Below are 22431 nucleotides of genomic sequence, written 5' to 3'. Positions count from 1 at the left end.
AATGAAATCGCATTTATAATTCACAGAACAATGCTTGGTGATTACAAACAGTTTTTTCAACTGCCCGTTGCCAAGGCAATCAGTGTGCAGACAGACAGGTGTTACCTGCCAGGTCTCAGAATATACAAATCACCAAAAAAAAACAACAAACAAAAAAAAACAGAGATAGAGAGGTAGAAACATAGAAAAGAAAGCAACTGACCCGTTATATTAAAAACAGATAACATTTGTTCGCTGGTGGGGTAACGTGTAGCGTGACATGAACCCAAGATCCCGGTTGAGGCCGTCCTCATGGGTGCGGAACTTGGCTATCAATTTCTGCTCGACGATTTTGCGTTGTCGTGTGTCTCGAAGGCCGCCTTGGAGTACGCTTACCCGAAGGTCGGTGGATGAATGTCCATGACTGCTGAAGTGTTCCCCGACTGGGAGGGAACCCTCCTGTTTGGCGATTGTTGCGCGGTGTCCGTTCATCCGTTGTCGCAGCGTCTGCATGGTCTCGCCAATGTACCATGCTCTGGGGCATCCTTTCCTGCAACGTATGAGGTAGACAACGTTGGCCGAGTCACAGGAGCCATTTTTATGGTAGGGGGTAGCGAAATGTGTAAGTGTCCAGTCTTGGAGAGGCGGGATACTTCATTATCATATTTAAATCAGGCTCCCACAGTGCAATTGGGAGCCTGATTTAAATTTAATTACTGCCGTCTGGGTTTCCCAGGGCTCGGGAAACCAGACCGAGAAATAGAGGCGAGAGCTGCAGGCTCCACAAGGTAAGTACCTTTTATAGCAGTCCTTGTGGGCCAGGAGGAGCAGGACTGCTCCAACCCCCCCCGAACCCTCAAGGAAGCCTTCGGCCTCCCTTCTGCCGATTGCGGCCTCTCTTGAGCCCCTGTCATGATCGCAGACCTCCCCCCTCCTCCATATCCGATCTGTAGCTCGCGATCGCCTCTCAATTGCCGGGGGCCGTCCTCAAGGGTCCCCAGCTCCGGCCTTCTGTCTTTGGTTTTCCCGTCACTTTGGCTGGCCGCCGGGCGGGAATTGGAAAAAAATGTCCTAATGAGGTCCTGCCGTTAAATTCGGCAGGAACTCCACGTCCCCGGCCTTGCCAGGTCTCCCCTGCTCCCTCCCTGCACTCCCCCCTTTCCCCCGCTCCCTTCCCCTGCTCTCTCCCCGTCTTCCCATAAATATTAGGGCCATAATCCCTGGTATTGTGAGGGAGGTGGAAATGCGGTTGCGCAGGCTCATGACACAGGTACACTTGCACTGGTAGCTTAAGGATGGACCGTGTCGAACTTTTGGTTGGAAGTCCTTACCCTAATTTGACAAGGCTACTGGCAGATGGAGATTTGCCGAGAATGCTTGGGCTGTAGCACACTTGGCCGAGGAGTGCAAAATCCCGCAGGGAGCAGCCTTTAAACGGCCAGCTGCGGTGTCAGAATAACGGGCTAATTGTTCACAAAGGCCTAGCAGGGACAAGCGGGCAACTCTGCTCCCACTAATGCTGTAGATGTGGTGGTCTTGCTGCGGGAAGAGCACCGAAGAAAATTTGGCCTTACTTGGAGCTGAAGCCCATCTTCCGGTCACAGCACAGGTGTTGGCTGCATGGAGGGAGGTTCTGACTAAGTCAGTGCAGTCACCCAGCTCCCTCACACCTCGCTGCAAATGTATCAGGAGCAGGGCAAAAAGCTAACTTTTGCACACGTTTCTTGTGGGGTCCATCAACCACTTTTCTTTTTATATTTGTCTTTGGGCTGTGGGCCGAATTTATTTCCCACCCTTAGTTGCCCTGATAAGGTGGTGGTGGGCCTTCTCCCTGAACCGCTGCTGTCCTCCATTTGACGGTGTTATTAAAGGAATTCCAGGATGTTGAGCCACGACAATGAAGGAACCGAGATATACATCCAGGTCAGGGTGTTGTGTGACTTGAAGGGGAACTTGCAGCTGATTATGTTCCCACAACATTGCTGCTCTTGTGCTTCTTGGAGGTAGAGTCGCAGGGGAGGGAGGGGGGTACTGCTAATGTAAGTTTGGTGAGTTATTGCAATATACTTAGAGAGTAAATACTGGAGCTGCTGTGTGCTGGTGGTGAAGGGGGTGGATTTTGAGTTCAGTAGCAGGGGTACTGTCCAAGCGGACTGCTCTGTCCTGCATGGGGTCGAACTTCTTGAGTGTTGTTGCGGCTGCAGCCACCCAGGCAAGTGGAGAGTATTCCATCACACTCCTAACTTGAGCCTTATAGATAGTGTCGAGGCTCTGATGGCAGCGATGGCTGACCTCCACCTACAATAACCATCTTCCTTTATGTCAGGCATGGCTCCAGCCACTGGAGAGTATTCCTTTTGACTGCCATTGACCTCAATTTTTATCGGACTTCTTGTTGCTATACTTGGTCGAATGCTGCCCTGCTGTTGAGGGCCGATACTGTCGCCTCTCCTCTGCCATTCAGCTCTCGCATCCGTGCCTTGACTGTGGTGAGGTCTGAAACTGAGTGGTTCTGGCAGAACCCAAACTCAGCATCGTTATTGGTATGTAGGTGTTGTTTCTTGGCACTGTTGATGACTACTTCCATCACTTTATTGCTGATTGGGAGGAGGTTGACAGGACGGTAATTGGCCACTTGAGATTTGTACTGCAATTTGTGGTTAGGACATACCTGGATAATTTTCCATGTTGTCCGCTGGATGTTACTGTAATAGCTGTACTGGAATAGTTTGGCTGGGGGAGCGGCTAGCTCTGGTGCACAAACCTTCAGCTCTTATCAGGGCCCATAGCTTTTGCTGTGTCCTGTGTACCCAGCTGCTTCTTAATGTGACGTGGAGTTGACTGGATATTGGCATCAGTGATGGTGGGGACTTGGGAGGAGGCTGAGTAGGATTATCCACTCGACACTTCTGGCTGAAGACGTTTTCAAATGCTTGGCCCCTGTCTCGGACTCGCATGCTGGGTGGTACCATGGTTGAGGATGGGGATGTTCATGGAGTTTCCTCCTCTGCATGGTTGTCCACCATGGTTCTCAAATTGATGCAGTAGGGTACAGAGTTTTGGTTTGATCTATTGGTTATGGGATGGCTGAGCTCTGCCCATAGTCTGCTGCTTCTGGTGTTTAGCATAGAAAATTCAGGGCAGGTCCAAGTCACAACATATCCAGGTTCCAGTGGAGTATGTGGCCATTCTGATGGACACCTGCCAAGCACTTTTGGCTCCCCTATGTGTACTGTAGAACATCTTCCAATCTATAACGAGAGGAATATGGTGTTTCTCTCATGCAGCCCTCTGAACACTTGATTCAATTGTCTGTTTATAACTCTTTCTGAATTTGCTTAATAAACTTCAATTAACTTTTTTATCTTGCCAGGACTTGAATTTTAACCAGATGAAATTAAACATAAGTGAGAATAAAATACACCTTTGGTTCAGATGAGGAGCAACTGTACACGTAAGTCAATGAACTGAGCGGGTTAACCCCTTAAATACAGTTATTTTTTGTCAGCTCCCTTCTCTCTAGTTTCCAGTGGGATCATTCACTTTGCGATACGCTGATTCACTCTTCCATTACCCCCACGTCTGGCTGCCATTCTGACACTTCCTGTGTAATTGTAGCAGATGCAGCACTTGTCCATTTGCCTCGTCCCCCACCGTTGTCCAGGGTTCCCAACCGCTCCTTTCATGTGAGGCACCAATTCACTTGTACTCCTTCCTTCTAGTATACTGTATTCACTTGCTCATGGTGCGATCTCCTCTACCTTGGGGAGATCAATAGCAGATTGGGTTGTATGTTTCTGGACATCTCTGTTCTGTTACCTCGGTCCTGACCTCTCTGTGCCTGACATCAATAACATTCCCACTCTGATTTCTCTGTCTTTGGCTGCCGACTTTGCTCCAACAAGCCCAGTTCACACTTCAAGAGCGGTATTTTATCATCCTCCTGGTCACTCTGCAGCCCTGTGGGGTGATCTTTGACTTCAGCAACATCAGATGTTAGCTGTCTCCCCCATTTTCTTGCTTGTTACTCTCCTCCGTTCCCTCCCTTCCGTTCCCTCCCATTTTAGAACTGTTTTGTCCCTTTTCGGTCTTTCTAATGCCTTTTCACCGCTTGAGATGATCTTTGTGTAAAATGCACAGTCATGATGTGGAGATGCCGGTGATGGACTGGGGTTGACAATTGTAAACAATTTTACAACACCAAGTTATAGTCCAGCAATTTTATTTTAAATTCACAAGCTTTCGGAGGCTACCTCCTTCCTCAGGTGAACGATGTGGAAATGAAGTCCTCGAAATGAAGTCGCATTTATAATTCACAGAACAATGCTTGGTGATAACAGACAGTTTTTTCAACTGCCCGTTGCCAAGGCAATCAGTGTGCAGACAGACAGGTGTTACCTGCCAGGTCTCAGAATATACAAATCACCAAAAAAAAAACAAACAAAAAAAACCCCCAAAAAACAGAGATAGAGAGGTAGAAACATAGAAAAGACAGTAACTGACCCGTTATATTAAAAACAGATAACATTTGTTCGCTGGTGGGGTAACGTGTAGCGTGACATGAACCCAAGATCCCGGTTGAGGCCGTCCTCATGGGTGCGGAACTTGGCTATCAATTTCTGCTCGACGATTTTGCGTTGTCGTGTGTCTCGAAGGCCGCCTTGGAGTACGCTTACCCGAAGGTCGGTGGCTGAATGTCCTTGACTGCTGAAGTGCTCCCCGACTGGGAGGGAACCCTCCTCTTTTGCGATTGTTGCGCGGTGTCCGTTCATCCGTTGTCGCAGTGTCTGCATGGTCTCGCCAATGTACCATGCTCTGGGGCATCCTTTCCTGCAACGTATGAGGTAGACAACGTTGGCCGAGTCACAGGAGTATGAACCATGCACCTGGTGGGTGGTGTCCTCTCGTGTGATGGTGGTATCTGTGTCGATGATCTGGCATGTCTTGCAGAGGTTACCGCGGCAGGGTTGTGTGGTGTCGTGGACGCTGTTCTCTTGAAAGCTAGGTAATTTGCTGCGAACGATGGTCTGTTTGAGGTTGGGTGGCTGTTTAAAGGCGAGTAGTGGAGGTGTGGGGATGGCCATAGCGAGGTGTTCGTCGTCATTGATGACATGTTGAAGGCTGCGGAGAACATGGCGTAGTTTCTCCGCTCCGGGGAAGTACTGGACGACAAAGGGTACTCTGTTGGTTGCGTCCCGTGTTAGTCTCCTAAGGAGGTCTATGTGATTTTTTGCTGTGGCCCGTCGGAACTGTCGATCGATGAGTCGAGCGTCATATCCCGTTCTTACGAGGGCGTCTTTCAGCGTCTGTAGGTGTCCATCGCGTTCCTCCTCGTCTGAGCAGACCCTGTGTATTCGCAGGGCCTGTCCATAGGGGATGGCCTCTTTGACGTGGTTAGGGTGGAAGCTGGAAAAGTGGAGCATCGTGAGGTTGTCCGTGGGCTTGCGGTAGAGTGAGGTGCTGAGGTGCCCGTCTTTGATGGAGATTCGTGTGTCCAAGAAAGAAACTGATTCTGAGGAGTAGTCCATGGTGAGCTTGATGGTGGGATGGAACTTGTTGATGTTATCGTGCAGTCTCTTCAGTGATTCTTCGCCGTGGGTCCATAGAAAGAAAATGTCGTCGATGTATCTGGTGTATAGTGTTGGTTGGAGGTCTTGTGCAGCGAAGAAGTCCTGCTCGAACTTGTGCATGAAAATGTTGGCGTATTGGAACACTTCTCACCACGATGGACGTCTCGGCACTCTACACCAGTATCCCCCACGATGACGGCATCGCTGCGACAGCATCAATACTCAACACCAACAACAGCCAATCTCCGGACGCCATCCTACAACTCATCCGCTTCATCCTGGATCACAATGTCTTCACCTTCGATAACCAGTTCTTTACCCAAACACACGGAACAGCCATGGGGACCAAATTCGCACCCCAATACGCCAACATTTTCATGCACAAGTTCGAGCAGGACTTCTTCACTGCACAAGACCTCCAACCAACACTATACACCAGATACATCGACGACATTTTCTTTCTATGGACCCACGGCGAAGAATCACTGAAGAGACTACACGATAACATCAACAAGTTCCATCCCACCATCAAGCTCACCATGGACTACTCCTCAGAATCAGTTTCTTTCTTGGACACACGAATCTCCATCAAAGACGGGCACCTCAGCACCTCACTCTACCGCAAGCCCACGGACAACCTCACGATGCTCCACTTTTCCAGCTTCCACCCTAACCACGTCAAAGAGGCCATCCCCTATGGACAGGCCCTGCGAATACACAGGGTCTGCTCAGACGAGGAGGAACGCGATGGACACCTACAGACGCTGAAAGACGCCCTAGTAAGAACGGGATATGACGCTCGACTCATCGATCGACAGTTTCGACGGGCCACAGCAAAAAATCGCATAGACCTCCTTAGGAGACTAACACGGGACGCAACCAACAGAGTACCCTTTGTCGTCCAGTACTTCCCCGGAGCGGAGAAACTACGCCATGTTCTCCGCAGCCTTCAACATGTCATCAATGACGACGAACACCTCGCTATGGCCATCCCCACACCTCCACTACTCGCCTTTAAACAGCCACCCAACCTCAAACAGACCATCGTTCGCAGCAAATTACCTAGCTTTCAAGAGAACAGCGTCCACGACACCACACAACCCTGCCGCGGTAACCTCTGCAAGACATGCCAGATCATCGACACAGATACCACCATCACACGAGAGGACACCACCCACCAGGTGCATGGTTCATACTCCTGTGACTCGGCCAACGTTGTCTACCTCATACGTTGCAGGAAAGGATGCCCCAGAGCATGGTACATTGGCGAGACCATGCAGACACTGCGACAACGGATGAACGGACACCGCGCAACAATCGCAAAAGAGGAGGGTTCCCTCCCAGTCGGGGAGCACTTCAGCAGTCAAGGACATTCAGCCACCGACCTTCGGGTAAGCGTACTCCAAGGCGGCCTTCGAGACACACGACAACGCAAAATCGTCGAGCAGAAATTGATAGCCAAGTTCCGCACCCATGAGGACGGCCTCAACCGGGATCTTGGGTTCATGTCACGCTACACGTTACCCCACCAGCGAACAAATGTTATCTGTTTTTAATATAACGGGTCAGTTACTGTCTTTTCTATGTTTCTACCTCTCTATCTCTTTTTTTTTGTTTGTTGTTTTTTTTGGTGATTTGTATATTCTGAGACCTGGCAGGTAACACCTGTCTGTCTGCACACTGATTGCCTTGGCAACGGGCAGTTGAAAAAACTGTCTGTTACCACCAAGCATTGTTCTGTGAATTATAAATGCGACTTCATTTCGAGGACTTCATTTCCACATCGTTCACCTGAGGAAGGAGGTAGCCTCCGAAAGCTTGTGAATTTAAAATAAAATTGCTGGACTATAACTTGGTGTTGTAAAATTGTTTAAAATGCACATGTTATTGAACCCATTTACAATTTCTTTGTGATAGGACGTTGTATACCTCATTGCTTGTTGTTACCCCTCCCTCTTTGTTTTGTTCGGTCCTGTCAAAGAGCATATCTCTCAGTTTCCAGTTCTGTTTCAGGGTTCATACCCAAAACGTTAAGGCATCTTTTCTTTTATGGATGCTAATGGACATGCTGTGTAACTATTGCATTTTCTGCTTTTATGTTTAAACAATACAAACCCTCCATAATCAATAGCACCTACTCTACGTGTGAACCAATATATACCTTAGATGTGGCATAGCATATACCCTATGTCGAATTCTATACGCTGCAGGGGTATAGTATGTACCCTACATTTGATACTATACGTATCCTAACTGTGATATAGTACTTACCCTAGATGTGGTATAGTATAAGTCCGTTATCTGATATACAATGTACTTATATGTGGTATAGTAAATATTTTGCAAGTGTCTCAGTTACACTGGCGGGCTCGCCCCTCTCCGGCGCTGGCGGGCTCGCCCCTCTCCGGCGCTGGCGGGCTCAAAAATCTTCAACTGTGGTACCCCTCTTTTTTTAAGATATGGAGATGCCGGTGATGGACTGGGGTGGACAAATGTAAGGAGTCACACAACACCAGGTTATAGTCCAACAGCTTTATTTGAAATCACAAGCTTTCGGAGCTTTGCTCCTTCGTCAGGTGAAGTGAAGAGTGACATAAAGGCACAGCATTTATAGTCAGAGAACAATGCCTGGTGATTACAGATAATCTTTCTAACTGCCCTTTATCACACCTCGGCAGAGAGATACCGTTGACTCCTTTGATTGCTGTGATTATCTCTCTGCCGAGGTGTGATAAAGGGCAGTTAGAAAGATTATCTGTAATCACCAGGCATTGTTCTCTGACTATATATGCTGTGCCTTTATGTCACTCTTCACTTCACCTGACGAAGGAGCAAAGCTCCAAAAGCTTGTGATTTCAAATAAAACTGTTGGACTATAACCTGGTGTTGTGTGACTCCTCTTTTTTAAGGCAGTGCTCTCGGATGAAGACACGTAGAGGGCAATTTTAACTGTTTGCGAGTAAGCAGCCTGTTTCACATCTCTCCTGATGTTTATTTCCACTGAAGTCAATAGAAATAAAAATGAGGAGAGATGTACAACGGGCTGCCAATTCACTATCAACCATTTTGCACTTTCACACAAGTCAAGATTTCCCCCTGTGTCTTTGCACAGGGTTGTACAACTGGACATATTGCCTTTGTACCACAGGAAAACAGATTGGTCTCTTGTGGTTTAGGCTAAGTGCTGCCAGGTGGGATGTGTGGTAACACGGCTCGACATGTTGTGACACTGAGGGCCGAGGGTTGGTTGTCCTAGATGAAGTCACCTCAACAACCCTGTGAATTGAGGCATGGTCAGTGTACAGCGGAGCTGTGACCACTACTGATCAGTTTATATGTTACCTTTAACGCGCTCTTTGATCCCTCAGGCTAGTGAGTGAAGATGATTTCGGAGGCTGACCAGAGCAGCATGCCAACAGATCCTCCCTGTAGTCCAGAATCAGCCTCAGCAGACACGATCACGGACTCTCGAAAGGTAAGCATTAAAGGTTAAACAGTGAGACATACTCACCCTCAGCAATACGTGTGTCTTGTTTGATAGACCCAGGTGTGGACATTTGAGGGATCATTTTGCAAGGTTTCACTGCTAGTGCGGAGGCTCGGTGAGGGCGAGCGGGGGTTGGAGAGCTATGCTGTGCTGTAAGAGTCTGACCTCTGACCTACCAAATCAGGCCAGGTTGCCCGTTGTCGTCACAGCTTCACAGAGTGACCCCATGACGTGCACCATTCAGTTGGTGATTCAGACTGACACATGATAACTGGTGTACCAGTGCTCCCAACCTCCCTGTAGGAGAGGATCTAGAATTCACTCTCTGCCTGCTCCATTCAGCTCCAGCAATGTATTGCCCAAGAGGCCATCTCTGAGTGAGGGCCATCAGTCTATTCAAGCATAGGAGGTGTCATAATCAAGCCTGATGCAGATCACCCACGTGCTCATTTCCCAGCAGGGGACACTGAATAGAAGAATAAAGAAAGAAAAGCTTGCATTTATATAGCTCCTTTCACAACCTCATGACGTCCCAAAGCGCTTTACAGCCAATGAAGTACTTTTGAAGTGTAGTCACTGATGTAATGTAGGAAACACAACAGCCAATTTGCGCACAGCAAGATCCCACAAACAGCAATGTGATAATGGCCAGATAATCTGCTTTTAGGTGTTGGTTGAGGGATAAATATTGGCCAGGACACCGGGGAGAACTCCCCTGCTCTTCTTCGAATAGTACCGTGGAATCATTTATGTTTACCTGAGAGGGCAGACAAGGCCTCGGTTTAACGTCTGATCTTAAAGACAGGAATCCACAACCTATTGACTTAGAGGCGAGAGTGCTACCACTGAGCCCCAGCTAACACCTAGCAATCAGGAACAGGAACCCTGGCTGATTTTCTTCGGCCTCCTAGTAAACAATGTGAAGGATAGTCACAGACTTCAGGAGGACATAGACAAACTGGTGAAATGGGAAGACACATGGCAGATGCAATTTAATGCAGAGAAGTATCAAGTGATGCATTTTGCTAGGAAGAATGAGGAGAAGCAATATAAACTAAATGGTACAATTTTAAAGGGGGTGCAGGAACAGAGAGACCTGGGGGTGTATGTGCACAAGCAAAAAAGGTTAAGGGGAGATTTGATAGAGGTGTTCAAAATCATGAAGGGTTTTGATAGAGTAAATAAGGAGAAACTGTTTCCGGTGGCAGAAGGGTCGGTAACCAGAGGACACAGATTTTAGGTGATTGGCAAAAGAACCAGAGGCAACACGAGGGAAAGAATTTTACCCAGAGAGTTGTTATGATCTGGAATTCACTGCCTGAAAGGGCGGTGGAAGCAGATTCAATAATAACTTTCAAAAGGGAATTGGATAAATAGTTGAAGGGGAAAAATTTGCAGGACTATGGGGAAAGAGCAGAGGAATGGAACTAATCGGATAGCTCTTTCAAAGAGCTGGCACAAGCACAATGGGCCAATTGGTCTCTTTCTGTGCTGCATCATTCTATGATTCTCTTCCTATCCAGGAGCACTGAGGCTCCTATTGATGACCCAGCCGAGATCCATGATTCATTGTAGTCAGTTTTAAAACAATAAGATCAGAAACTTCGAAGGGTCCTCTGACTACCATGAGGGGCGAGGTGGTTCACAACATAACTTGTATATTCGGATACCTAATGCAGTGATGTGGGATATGGGAAGAGACCCTGTAACTTGTATTGACTGATGTTCCAAAGTACTTTTTTTCTGCACATTAGTCTTTTGAAGTGACAGTATAACTTTGCACTACACAGTCAAATACACAGCGGTGTAGCAGGCTAAGGAATCCGTGCAGTGCCAAGAATGTCTCGTGTTTCCTGTACAGACGTGACATCAGTCAGGAGACTGCCTGATCTTTGTGATATTCTATAAGTTCTCCTCATGAGGCAGATCAACAACATCCCGAGCAGAACAATCATCCAAATAACAGTCAAACATGAAGTTTAAAGCCAGGCGGTCAGTAATGACCCAGGTTCCATGCCCAGTTGGTGTTCAGCTCATCTCGGCCAGGGCAGCAGTCAGTGTGTTACAGTTGGTTGTAATGCCCTGGGCTAGGGAGCGGAGGTAGCAGCAAGGACTCCGCTTCCTGACCCACGTCAGGTGACTGCTGCTGGAAGCAGCCCATTGATGCTTACTGTCTGAACACTTGGGCGAGGTACCAGAGGACTGTCCCAGCAGGATCAATATATTCAGGGGAGGAGGGCAGAATACTGTGAGGACTAAAGCTAGCCTAGGAGTAGTGCTATAGACCCAGTGCCCCTGATTACAGTTTAAACAGTAAACCTCTGAAGCTTTAGAAATAGCATGAGTTTGTTGCACGCTTTCCCTGTGCTTGATATGTACGTTCGACACCTGTTCAGTTGTAGTTTGCTGGTGTTTTGGTGATTGTGTAGTTAGATGGATGCCAATTATGACTAACTCCTGCGGCAGGATGGACCCAAACTTCGGCAGACCGATGGAGAGGAGGGTCAGTGCCACAATGGGTCTTGGAATAGTGACGTTTCTGTATGATATGAGGAGCACCACTCAAAATGGCGGATGGCACTGAATAGCCATTTTGTGGTTTTTTTTCTGTGTTTTAATTGTATGTTTATCAAAATTAGGGATGGCGGTTATAGTGAATTATATTTTTTCCTCCCCTATTTTGGTGACATTTTTCAGCATCAAAGGCCACATATAGGTTAGATTAAGCATAAAACTCTCTCTTCCCTGTGTCAATAATATCTCAACTGCCAGACCACAGAAAGCAGACCCAACCAGTTCCCACACCATCCATCCTTGTGACTTCCCTGAGTGAAGCTTTGTAGTTAATGGGCAGTTTATTATCAAGTTCTTTTTAGGATCTTTTCAGTCAGCAGACAGCTGGAACACTCATATCGTCCCCGTGGCTGCAAACCCAGGTTCCAGAGCTGAAAGAACTGTGCTGTGACTCACAGCATCACTAACTCCCTCCAAACACCCACCGACGGAGCCTTGTGTGAAGGGCTTGCCAATTCTCCGCTATGGTCTGGTGACTTAGAGTGACTAAAATCTGGGTGCCCTCAACCTATTTTAGTCATCGTAGGAAGTAAAGCAGACCCGATGAGTAATCAGGTGTCTATAGCGGTTCCAGCTAATTGAGCCAGTTTGTCTGTATAAAGAAATATAATGTGGCTGCCACCTGTGTAAATAATAGCTGTGGTTTCTTGAGCTGCCTTCAGTCATCATCACTAACCAAGTTTACCAAGCAGTCACTATATCTTTCAATGAACGTTGCAGGCATACAAAGGAATGTTACTTTTGACCATCTCTTGGTGCATTTGGAGACTTGTGTCTATTTCAGCTTGTATTTCTGTCCACATTGCACTGGAGAATATCTGAAAGACTCCGAATTAAAATAAAAGCCATGGGTTCTAGGGTAGACCATGGAACTGGAAGATGTTGAGAACAGCACAAGAATGGTGTGACGATGGGACCATGGACCTTGGTTGAAAGATAAGCTATTTGAGCTGCATGGCCTCCTTCATCTGCTCTTAAGTAATGTAGTTTGCCTCTGATTTTAAAAAGTAAAAAACAGAGGATGCATTTAGATTCCAGAAGTTTAGTGTTGGTGTGAAGGTGAAACTGCTCCACACTGTTCCCAAATCTTGAGTGGAAACTGGGCGCCAAGGTCTGAACTTGACTCCCTGGAGGCTACCTCCTCCAGGCAGTGTCACTCAGCTTTGTTGCAGTGTCAGGAGAGGCTCTGAGGCTGGATTCAGGCTGCATTTACCCTGTAACTACATTGTTGGTGCAAAGCCTTGTACAACTAGTGTATTATGAGAGGTGTTGAGTGGAGACCTGTAGTGGTCAGTACTTGGACCCTTTTTGTTTCTAATCTAAATAAATAATCAAAGTGTCAAATTCAATTGTAAGCATGTCAAATTTGCAGACAACTTTAAAATAGGGAGATTAGTAGAGACGGAGAATGCAGTTAATGATTTATGGAAGGACTTAGATCAGTTATGTAGATAAATGGCTAATTACACTGAAAAATTAAGGTATTGCATATTGGGCCAAAAATATAGGACATAAATATATATTGAATAGAATAGCATTAGTACACAGAGACTTAGAAATGGGCCTGGGATCAATGTGAGTCTGTGTGATTGGTTGGATGAGAGACTGTGTTGGATTAGGTAAGTGTAGGTGTATCACTTGTACGTGAGGAACACGGTCACCAGAGCATTGTAAGAGTGCCAAGGAACGTCCTCATAAGGAGCGGGAGGAAACCGGCAGAGCATCGCGAGAGGCCCGGGGAGCGGGAGGGAACCAGCAGAGCATCGCGAGAGGCCCGGGGAGTGGGAGGGAACCAGCAGAGCATCGCGAGAGGCCCGGGGAGCGGGAGGGAACCAGCAGAGCATCGCGAGAGGCCCGGGGAGCGGGAGGAAACCATCAGAGCATCGCGAGAGGCCCGGGGAGCAGGAGGAAACCAGCAGAGCATTGCGAGAGGCCCGGGGAGCAGGAGGAAACCAGCAGAGCATCGCGAGAGGCCCGGGGAGCGGGAGGGAACCGGCAGAGCATCGCGAGAGGCCCGGGGAGCAGGGGGGAACCGGCAGAGCATCGCGAGAGGCCCGGGGAGCGGGAGTGAACCGGCAGAGCATCGCGAGAGGCCCGGGGAGCGGGAGTGAACCGGCAGAGCATCGCGAGAGGCCCGGGGAGCGGGAGGGAACCAGCAGAGCATCGCGAGAGGCCCGGGGAGCGGGAGGGAACCAGCAGAGCATCGCGAGAGGCCCGGGGAGCGGGAGGGAACCAGCAGAGCATCGCGAGAGGCCCGGGGAGCGGGAGGGAACCAGCAGAGCATCGCGAGAGGCCCGGGGAGCGGGAGGAAACCAGCAGAGCATCGCGAGAGGCCCGGGGAGCGGGAGGGAACCAGCAGAGCATCGCGAGAGGCCCGGAGAGCGGGAGGGAACCAGCAGAGCATCGCGAGAGGCCCGGGGAGCGGGAGGGAACCAGCAGAGCATCGCGAGAGGCCCGGGGAGCGGGAGGGAACCAGCAGAGCATCGCGAGAGGCCCGGAGAGCGGGAGGGAACCAGCAGAGCATCGCGAGAGGCCCGGGGAGCGGGAGTGAACCAGCAGAGCATCGCGAGAGGCCCGGGGAGCGGGAGTGAACCAGCAGAGCATCGCGAGAGGCCCGGGGAGCGGGAGTGAACCAGCAGAATATCGCGAGAGGCCCGGGGAACAGGAGGGGATGAGGGGGCGGACATATGAGGAGAGGTTGAGTAGATTGGGACTCTACTCATTGGAGTTCAGAAGAATGAGAGGCGATCTTATTGAAACATATAAGATTGTGAAGGGTCTTGATCGGGTGGATGCAGTAAGGATGTTCCCAAAGATGGGTGAAACTAGAACTAGGGGGCATAATCTTAGAATAAGGGGCTGCTCTTTCAAAACTGAGATGAGGAGAAACTTCTTCACTCAGAGGGTAGTAGGTCTGTGGAATTTGCTGCCCCAGGAAGCTGTGGAAGCTACATCATTAAATAAATTTAAAACAGAAATAGACAGTTTCCTAGAAGTAAAGGGAATTAGGGGTTACGGGGAGCGGGCAGGAAATTGGACATGAATTTAGATTTGAGGTTACGATCAGATCAGCCATGATCTTATTGAATGGCGGAGCAGGCTTGAGGGGCCGATTGGCCTACTCTTGCTCATATTTCTTATGTTCTTATGAGGGAACCAGCAGAGCATCGCAAGAGGTGCGGGGAACGGGAGGGAACCAGCAGAGCATCGCGAGAGGTCCGGGGAGCGGGAGGGAACCAGCAGAGCATCGCAAGAGGTCCGGGGAATGGGAGGGAACCAGCAGAGCATCGCGAGAGGCCCGGGGAGCGGGAGGGAACCAGCAGAGCATCGCGAGAGGCTTGGGGAGCAGGGGGGAACCAGCAGAGCATCGCGAGAGGCCCGGGGAGCGGGAGTGAACCAGCAGAGCATCGCGAGAGGCCCGGGGAGCGGGAGGAAACCAGCAGAGCATCGCGAGAGGCCCGGGGAGCGGGAGGGAACCAGCAGAGCATCGCGAGAGGCCCGGGGAGCGGGAGGGAACCAGCAGAGCATCGCGAGAGGCCCGGGGAGCGGGAGGGAACCAGCAGAGCATCGCGAGAGGCCCGGGGAGCGGGAGGAAACCAGCAGAGCATTGCGAGAGGCCCGGGGAGCGGGAGGAAACCAGCAGAGCATCGCGAGAGTCCCGGGGAACAGGTGGGGATGAGGGGGCGGACATATGAGGAGAGGTTGAGTAGATTGGGACTCTACTCATTGGAGTTCAGAAGAATGAGAGGCGATCTTATTGAAACATATAAGATTGTGAAGGGCCTTGATCGGGTGGATGCGGTAAGGATGTTCCCAAAGATGGGTGAAACTAGAACTAGGGGGCATAATCTTAGAATAAGGGGCTGCTCTTTCAAAACTGAGATGAGGAGAAACTTCTTCACTCAGAGGGTAGTAGGTCTGTGGAATTTGCTGCCCCAGGAAGCTGTGGAAGCTACATCATTAAATAAATTTAAAACAGAAATAGACAGTTTCCTGGAAGTAAAGGGAATTAGGGGTTACGGGGAGCGGGCAGGAAATTGGACATGAATTTAGATTTGAGGTTAGGATCAGATCAGCCATGATCTTATTGAATGGCGGAGCAGGCTTGAGGGGCCGATTGTCCTACTCTTGCTCATATTTCTTATGTTCTTATGAGGGAACCAGCAGAGCATCGCAAGAGGTGCGGGGAACGGGAGGGAACCAGCAGAGCATCGCAAGAGGTCCGGGGAGCGGGAGGGAACCAGCAGAGCATCGCGAGAGGTCCGGGGAATGGGAGGGAACCAGCAGAGCATCGCGAGAGGCCCGGGGAGCAGGAGGGAACCAGCAGAACATCGCAAGAGGTCCGGGGAATGGGAGGGAACCAGCAGAGCATCGCGAGAGGCCCGGGGAGCAGGAGGGAACCAGCAGAGCATCGCGAGAGGTCCGGGGAATGGGAGGGAACCAGCAGAGCATCGCGAGAGGTCCGGGGAATGGGAGGGAACCAGCAGAGCATCGCGAGAGGTCCGGGGAATGGGAGGGAACCAGCAGAGCATCGCGAGAGGCCCGGGGAGCAGGAGGGAACCAGCAGAACATCGCAAGAGGTCCGGGGAATGGGAGGGAACCAGCAGAGCATCGCGAGAGGCCCGGGGAGCAGGAGGGAACCAGCAGAGCATCGCGAGAGGTCCGGGGAATGGGAGGGAACCAGCAGAGCATCGCGAGAGGCCCGGGGAATGGGAGGGAACCAGCAGAGCATCGCGAGAGGTCCGGGGAATGGGAGGGAACCAGCAGAGCATCGCGAGAGGCCCGGGGAGCAGGAGGGAACCAGCAGAACATCGCAAGAGGTCCGGGGAATGGGAGGGAACCAGCAGAGCATCGCGAGAGGCCCGGGGAGCAGGAGGGAACCAGCAGAGCATCGCAAGAGGACCAGGAGTGGGAGGGAACCAGCAGAGCATCGCGAGAGGCCCGGGGAGCAGGAGGGAACCAGCAGAGCATCGCGAGAGGCCCGGGGAGCAGGAGGGAACCAGCAGAGAATCATAAGGAGTGGCACGTCTGAAACAGACAGAAAAAAAAAAGTCAAAAAGTGACATCACAAAACAAAGAGGAACGCTGAGGGTAAGTCAGTAAGTATTTAGTTTAGTGGTTGGTTAGTGTCTTTAGTGGTTGGTGTTTTAGTGTTAGCTGAACAGTTAAATAGCCTTAATGCTGCACAGACTGTTTTAAATAACTGTTGGGTATATATGTATGTAGACTCTAAATAGAATGGAGGGACAGCTGAAACCTGTTGCCTGCAATTCCTGTGCCATGTGGGAACTCCAGGACACTTCATATGTCCTGGGTGACCATGTGTGCAGGAAGTGCCTCCACTTGCTCGAGCTCAGAGTCTCTGAGCTTGAGGGACGGTTGGAGTCACTGCAGGGCACACGGGAGGCTGAAAATTTCCTGGATCATACGTTGCAGGAGGTGGTCACCACACAGCCACAGAAAGCTCAGGACAGTAATTGGGTGCCATCTGGAAGGTAGGAAGAGAGAGGCAGGCAGTGCAGGAATCTCCGGTAATGTGTCACTAACTGGTTTTCAGTGCTGAATACTGGTGAGGGTGACAACTCCTTAAAGGAGTGCAGTCCGGAGCATAGTATTGTGGGGCAAAGGACTACACGGTGGGGCACAGTGAAGTGTAGGAATGCAGTGATTATAGGGGATTCAATAGTCAGGGGGACAGACAGGCATTTCTGCACCTGCCAATGTGAGTCCCGCATGGTGTGTTGCCTCCCTGGTCTCAGGGTAAAGGACATCACTGAGAGGGTGCAGAACATTTTGAGGGAGGAAGGGGAACAGCCAGAAGTTGTGATCTGTGTGGGAACCAATGATATAGGAAGGTAAAGGGTCGAGGTCCTGCAGTCAAGAGTTTCAGGAGCTATGAAGGAAGTTAAAAAGCAGGACCTCAAAGTTAGTAATCTCTATTACTCCCAGTGCCGCGTGCTAGTGCGTATAGGAATAGTAGGATAAGACAGATGAATGCATGGCTGGAGCAATGGTGCAGGAGGGAGGGCTTCAGATTCCTGGGCCATTGGCGCCAGTTCTGGAGCAGGAGGGATCTTTTCAAGACCGGTGGGTTGCACCTCAACAGATCTGGGATCAGTGTCCTCGCGGGAAGGTTAACTAGTGCTGTGGGGGAGGGTTTAAACTAATTTGGCAGGGGAATGGGCACCAGGATGAACATTAGAGAGGAGAAACAAGGTGCACAGAGGACTGGGAGAGACAAATAGCACTAGAGTAAAGAATAGTTCACTTTTTTTTTATTATTCATTCATGGGATGTGGGTGTCGCTGGCAAGGTCAGCATTTATTGCCCATCCCTAATTGCCCTTGAGAAGGTGGTGGTGAGCCTCCTTCTTGAACCGCTGCAGTCCATGTGGTGAAGGTTCTCCTACAGTGCTGTTAGGAAGGGAGTTCCAGGATTTTGACCCTGCGACGATGAAGGAACGCCGATATATTTCCAAGTCAGGATAGTGTGTGACTTGGAAGGGAACGTACAGGTGGTGTTGTTCCCATGTATCTGCTGCTCTTGTCCTTCTAGGTGGTAGAGGTCAGGGGTTTGGGAGGTGCTGTCGAAGAAGCTTGGCGAGTTGCTGCAGTGCATTCACAGTAGGCTGATGGGGTGGTAATTGGCTGGATTGGATTTGTCCTGCTTTTTGTGGACAGGACATACCTGGGCAATTTTCCACATTGTCGGGTAGATGCCAGTGTTGTAGATGTACTGGAACAGTTTGGCTAGAGGCGTGGCTTGTTCTGGAGCACTACAGCTGGGATGTTGTCGGAGCCCGTAGCCTTTGTTGTATCCAGTGCACTGAGCCGTTTCTTGATATCATGTGGAGTGAATCAAATTGTTTGAAGTACCAGGGTTGATCCCCTGGCTTGTTGGTAATGGTAGAGTGAGGAATATGCCAGGCCATGAGGTTACAGCTTGTGCTGGAATACAATTCTGCTGCTGCTGATGGCCCACAACGCCTCATGGATGCCCAGTTTTGAGCTGCTAGATCTGTTCTGTATCTATCCCATTTAGCACGGTGGTAGTGCCACACAACACATTGGATGGTGTCCTCAGTGTGAAGATGGGACTTTGTCTCCACGAGGACTGTGCGGTGGTCACTCCTACCAATACTGTCATGGACAGATGCATCTGTGACAGGTAGATTGGTGAGGACGAGGTCAAGTAGATTTTTCCCTCATGTTGATTTGTTCACCACATGCCGCAGGCCCAGTCTGGCCGCTATGTCCTTTAGGACTCGGCCAGCTCAGTCAGTAGTGGTGTTACCGAGCCACTCTTGGTGATGGACATTGAAGTCACGTTCTGTGTCCTTGCTACCATCAATGCTTCCTCCATGTGGTGTTCAACATGGAGGAGGACTGATTCTTCAGCTGAGGGAGGATGGTAGGTGGTAATCAGCAGGAGGTTTCCTTGCCCATCTTTGACCTGATGCCATGAGATTTCATGGGGTCCAGAGTCAATGTTGAGGACTCCCAAGGCCACTCCCTCCTGACTGTATATCACTGTACCGCCACCTCTGGTGGGTCTGTCCTGCTGGTGGGACAGGACATACCCAGGGATAGTGATGGAAGAGTCTGGGACGTTGTCTGAAAGATGTGATTCTGTGAGTATGGCTATGTCAGGCTATTACTTGACTAGTCTGTGGGACAGCTCTCCCAATTTTGGCACAAGTCCCCAGATGTTAGTGAGGAGGACTTTGCAGAGTCGACTGGGCTTGGTTTGTCTTTGTCGTGTCCGGTGCCTAGTGGTCTGATGCCAAGTGATCCGTCCGGTTTTATTCTTATTATGACTTTTTGTAGCGAAATTGGCTTGCTACAGGCCATTTCAGAGGGCGATTAAGAATCAACCACATTGCTGTGGGTCTCGAGTCACATATAGGCCAGACCGGGTAAGGACTGCAGGTTTCCTTCCCGAAAGGACATTAGTGAAACAGATCGGTTTTTACGACAATCCGGTAGTTTCATGGCCACCATTACTGACACTAGTTTTTTTTTCCAGATTTTTATTTAATTGAATTTAAATTCCCCAGCTGCCGTGGCGGGATTTGAACTCATGATTCCGGATTATTAGTCCAGGCTTCTGGATTACTAGTCCAGTAACATAACCACTGTGCGACCGTACCACTGTGATTACTAAATAGGAGTGATCAAACAGGGGGCGAATGCGAGGCAGTCTAAGATGGGTTTGGAGTGCATGTGCGTAAATGCACGTAGTGTGGTAAATAAGGTTGGTGAGCTGCAGGCTCAGGTCACCACATGGGACTATGATATAGTGGCAATAACAGAGACCTGGCTCAAAGAAGGGGAGGATTAGGAACTTAATATTCCTGGCTACAGGGTATTCAGGAAAGATAGGGAGGGAAAGAAAGGAGGAGGGTTGCAGTATTGATCAAATAAACTATTATAGCACTGGAAAGGCATGATGTCGTTCAGGGGTCAAAGACAGAATCTAATTGGTTAGAATTAAGGATCAATAGAAGAGCTATTACCCTACTGGGTGTATTCTATAGGTCACCAAATAGTGGGAAGGAGATAGAGGAGCAAATTTGCAGGCAAATTACAGAAAGATGCAAGAACTATAGAGTAGTGATAATGGGGGAATTTCAATTATCCCAACATAGACTGGGATAGTAACAGTGTAAAGGGCAAAGAGGGGGAGGAATTCCTGAAATATGTTCAAGAGAATTTTCTTGATCAGTGTATTTCCAGCTCAGTGAGGAAGGAAACAGTGCTGGATCTAGTTCTGGGAATGAAGTGGGTCAAGTGGAGCATGTTTCAGTGGGGGAGCATTTGGGGAACAGCGATCATAATATCATTAGGTTTAGAATAATTATGGAAATGGACAAGGAACAATCAAATGTGAAAATACTTAACTAGAGGAGGGCAAATTTCACTGAGTTAAAAAGGGATCTTGTCCAGGTGCATTGGAATCAAAAATTGGAAGGCAAAACAGTAATTGAACAATGGGAGGTCTTCAAGGAGGAGGTGGTTTGGGTACAGAGTAGACACATTCCCAACAGGGGGAAAGGAAGGACGTCCAAAACTAGAGCATCCTGGATGACTAAAGATATAGAGATTAAAATGAAACAAGGAAAGGAGGCTCATGACAAATGTATGGTTCACAATACAGTGGCGAACCAGGCGGAAAACAGGGAGTACAGAGGCGATCTAAAAAGGGAATACAAGGGGCAAAGAGAGCGTTTTTTTTTATTCGTTCATGGGATGTGGGCGTCGCTGGCGAGGCCAGCATTTATTGCCCATCCCTAATTGCCCTTGAGAAGGTGGTGGTGAGCCGCCTTCTTGAACCGCTGCAGTCCGTGTGGTGAAGGTTCTCACACAGTGCTGTTAGGAAGGGAGTTCCAGGATTTTGACCCAGCAACGATGAAGGAACGGCGATATATTTCCAAGTCGGGATGGTGTGTGACTTGGAGGGGAACGTGCAGGTGGTGTTGTTCCCATGTGCCTGCTGCCCTTGTCCTTCTAGATGGTAGAGGTCGCGGGTTTGGGAGGTGCTGTCGAAGAAGCCTTGGCGAGTTGCTGCAGTGCATCCTGTGGATGGTACACACTGCAGCCACAGTGCGCCGGTGGTGAAGGGAGTGAATGTTTAGGGTGGTGGATGGGGTGCCAATCAAGCGGGCTGCTTTACCTTGGATGGTGTCGAGCTTCTTGAGTGTTGTTGGAGCTGCACTCATCCAAGCAAGTGGAGAGTATTCCATCACACTCCTGACTTATGCCTTGTAGATGGTGGAAAGGCTTTGGGGAGTCAGGAGGTGAGTCACTCGCCGCAGAATACCCAGCCTCTGACCTGCTCTCGTAGCTACAGTATTTATATGGCTGGTCCAGTTAAGTTTCTGGTCAATGGTGACCCCCAGGATGTTGATGGTGGGGGATTCAGCGATGGTAATGCCGTTGAATGTCAAGGGGAGGTGTTTAGACTCTCTCTTGTTGGAGATGGTCATTGCCTGGCACTTATCTCGCACGAATGTTACTTGCCACTTGTGAGCCCAAGCCTGGATGTTGTCCAGGTCTTGCTGCATGCGGGCTCGGACTGCTTCATTATTTGAGGGGTTGCGAATGGAACTGAACACTGTGCAGTCATCAGCGAACATCCCCATTTCTGACCTTATGATGGAGGGAAGGTCATTGATGAAGCAGCTGAAGATGGTTGGGCCTAGGACACTGCCCTGAGGAACTCCTGCAGCAATGTCCTGGGGCTGAGATGATTGGCTTCCAACAACCACTACCATCTTCCTTTGTGCTGGGTATGACTCCAGCCACTGGAGAGTTTTCCCCCTGATTCCCATTGACTTCAATTTTACGAGGGCTCCTTGGTGTCACACTCGGTCAAATGCTGCCTTGATGTCAAGGGCAGTCACTCTCACCTCACCTCTGGAATTCAGCTCTTTTGTCCATGTTTGGACCAAGGCTGTAATGAGGTCTGGAGCCGAGTGGTCCTGGCGGAACCCAAACTGAGCATCGGTGAGCAGGTTATTGGTGAGTAAGTACCGCTTGATAGCACTGTCGACGACACCTTCCATCACTTTGCTGATGATTGAGAGTAGACTGATGGGGCGGTAATTGGCCGGATTGGATTTGTCCTGCTTTTTGTGGACAAGACATACCTGGGCAATTTTCCACATTGTCGGGTAGATGCCAGTGTTGTAGCTGTACTGGAACAGCTTGGCTAGAAGCGCAGCTAGTTCTGGAGCACAAGTCTTCAGCACTACAGCTGGGATGTTGTTGGGGCCCATAGCCTTTGCTGTATCCAGTGCACTCAGCCGTTTCTTGATATCAC

The 22431-nt window shown here is 49.6% G+C and overlaps 1 protein-coding gene across 1 annotated transcript in view; it reads left to right on the top strand.

Annotated features, from left to right (window-relative positions):
* The window catches only part of LOC137300457 (tetratricopeptide repeat protein 28-like), a 389600-nt gene that overhangs the window by 19896 nt on the left and 347273 nt on the right, over window positions 1-22431 (top strand). The window contains exons 2-3 of the mRNA XM_067969521.1: window positions 3353-3433; window positions 8918-9024. Of these exons, the coding sequence (XP_067825622.1) occupies window positions 8932-9024 (93 nt within the window). The 5' untranslated portion in view covers window positions 3353-3433; window positions 8918-8931. The remainder of the gene's footprint in view (window positions 1-3352; window positions 3434-8917; window positions 9025-22431) is intronic.

The sequence above is a fragment of the Heptranchias perlo genome, chromosome 31 (assembly GCF_035084215.1).
Source record: "Heptranchias perlo isolate sHepPer1 chromosome 31, sHepPer1.hap1, whole genome shotgun sequence".
NCBI lineage: Eukaryota > Metazoa > Chordata > Chondrichthyes > Hexanchiformes > Hexanchidae > Heptranchias > Heptranchias perlo.
This window is presented reverse-complemented; position numbering and strand designations above follow the sequence as displayed.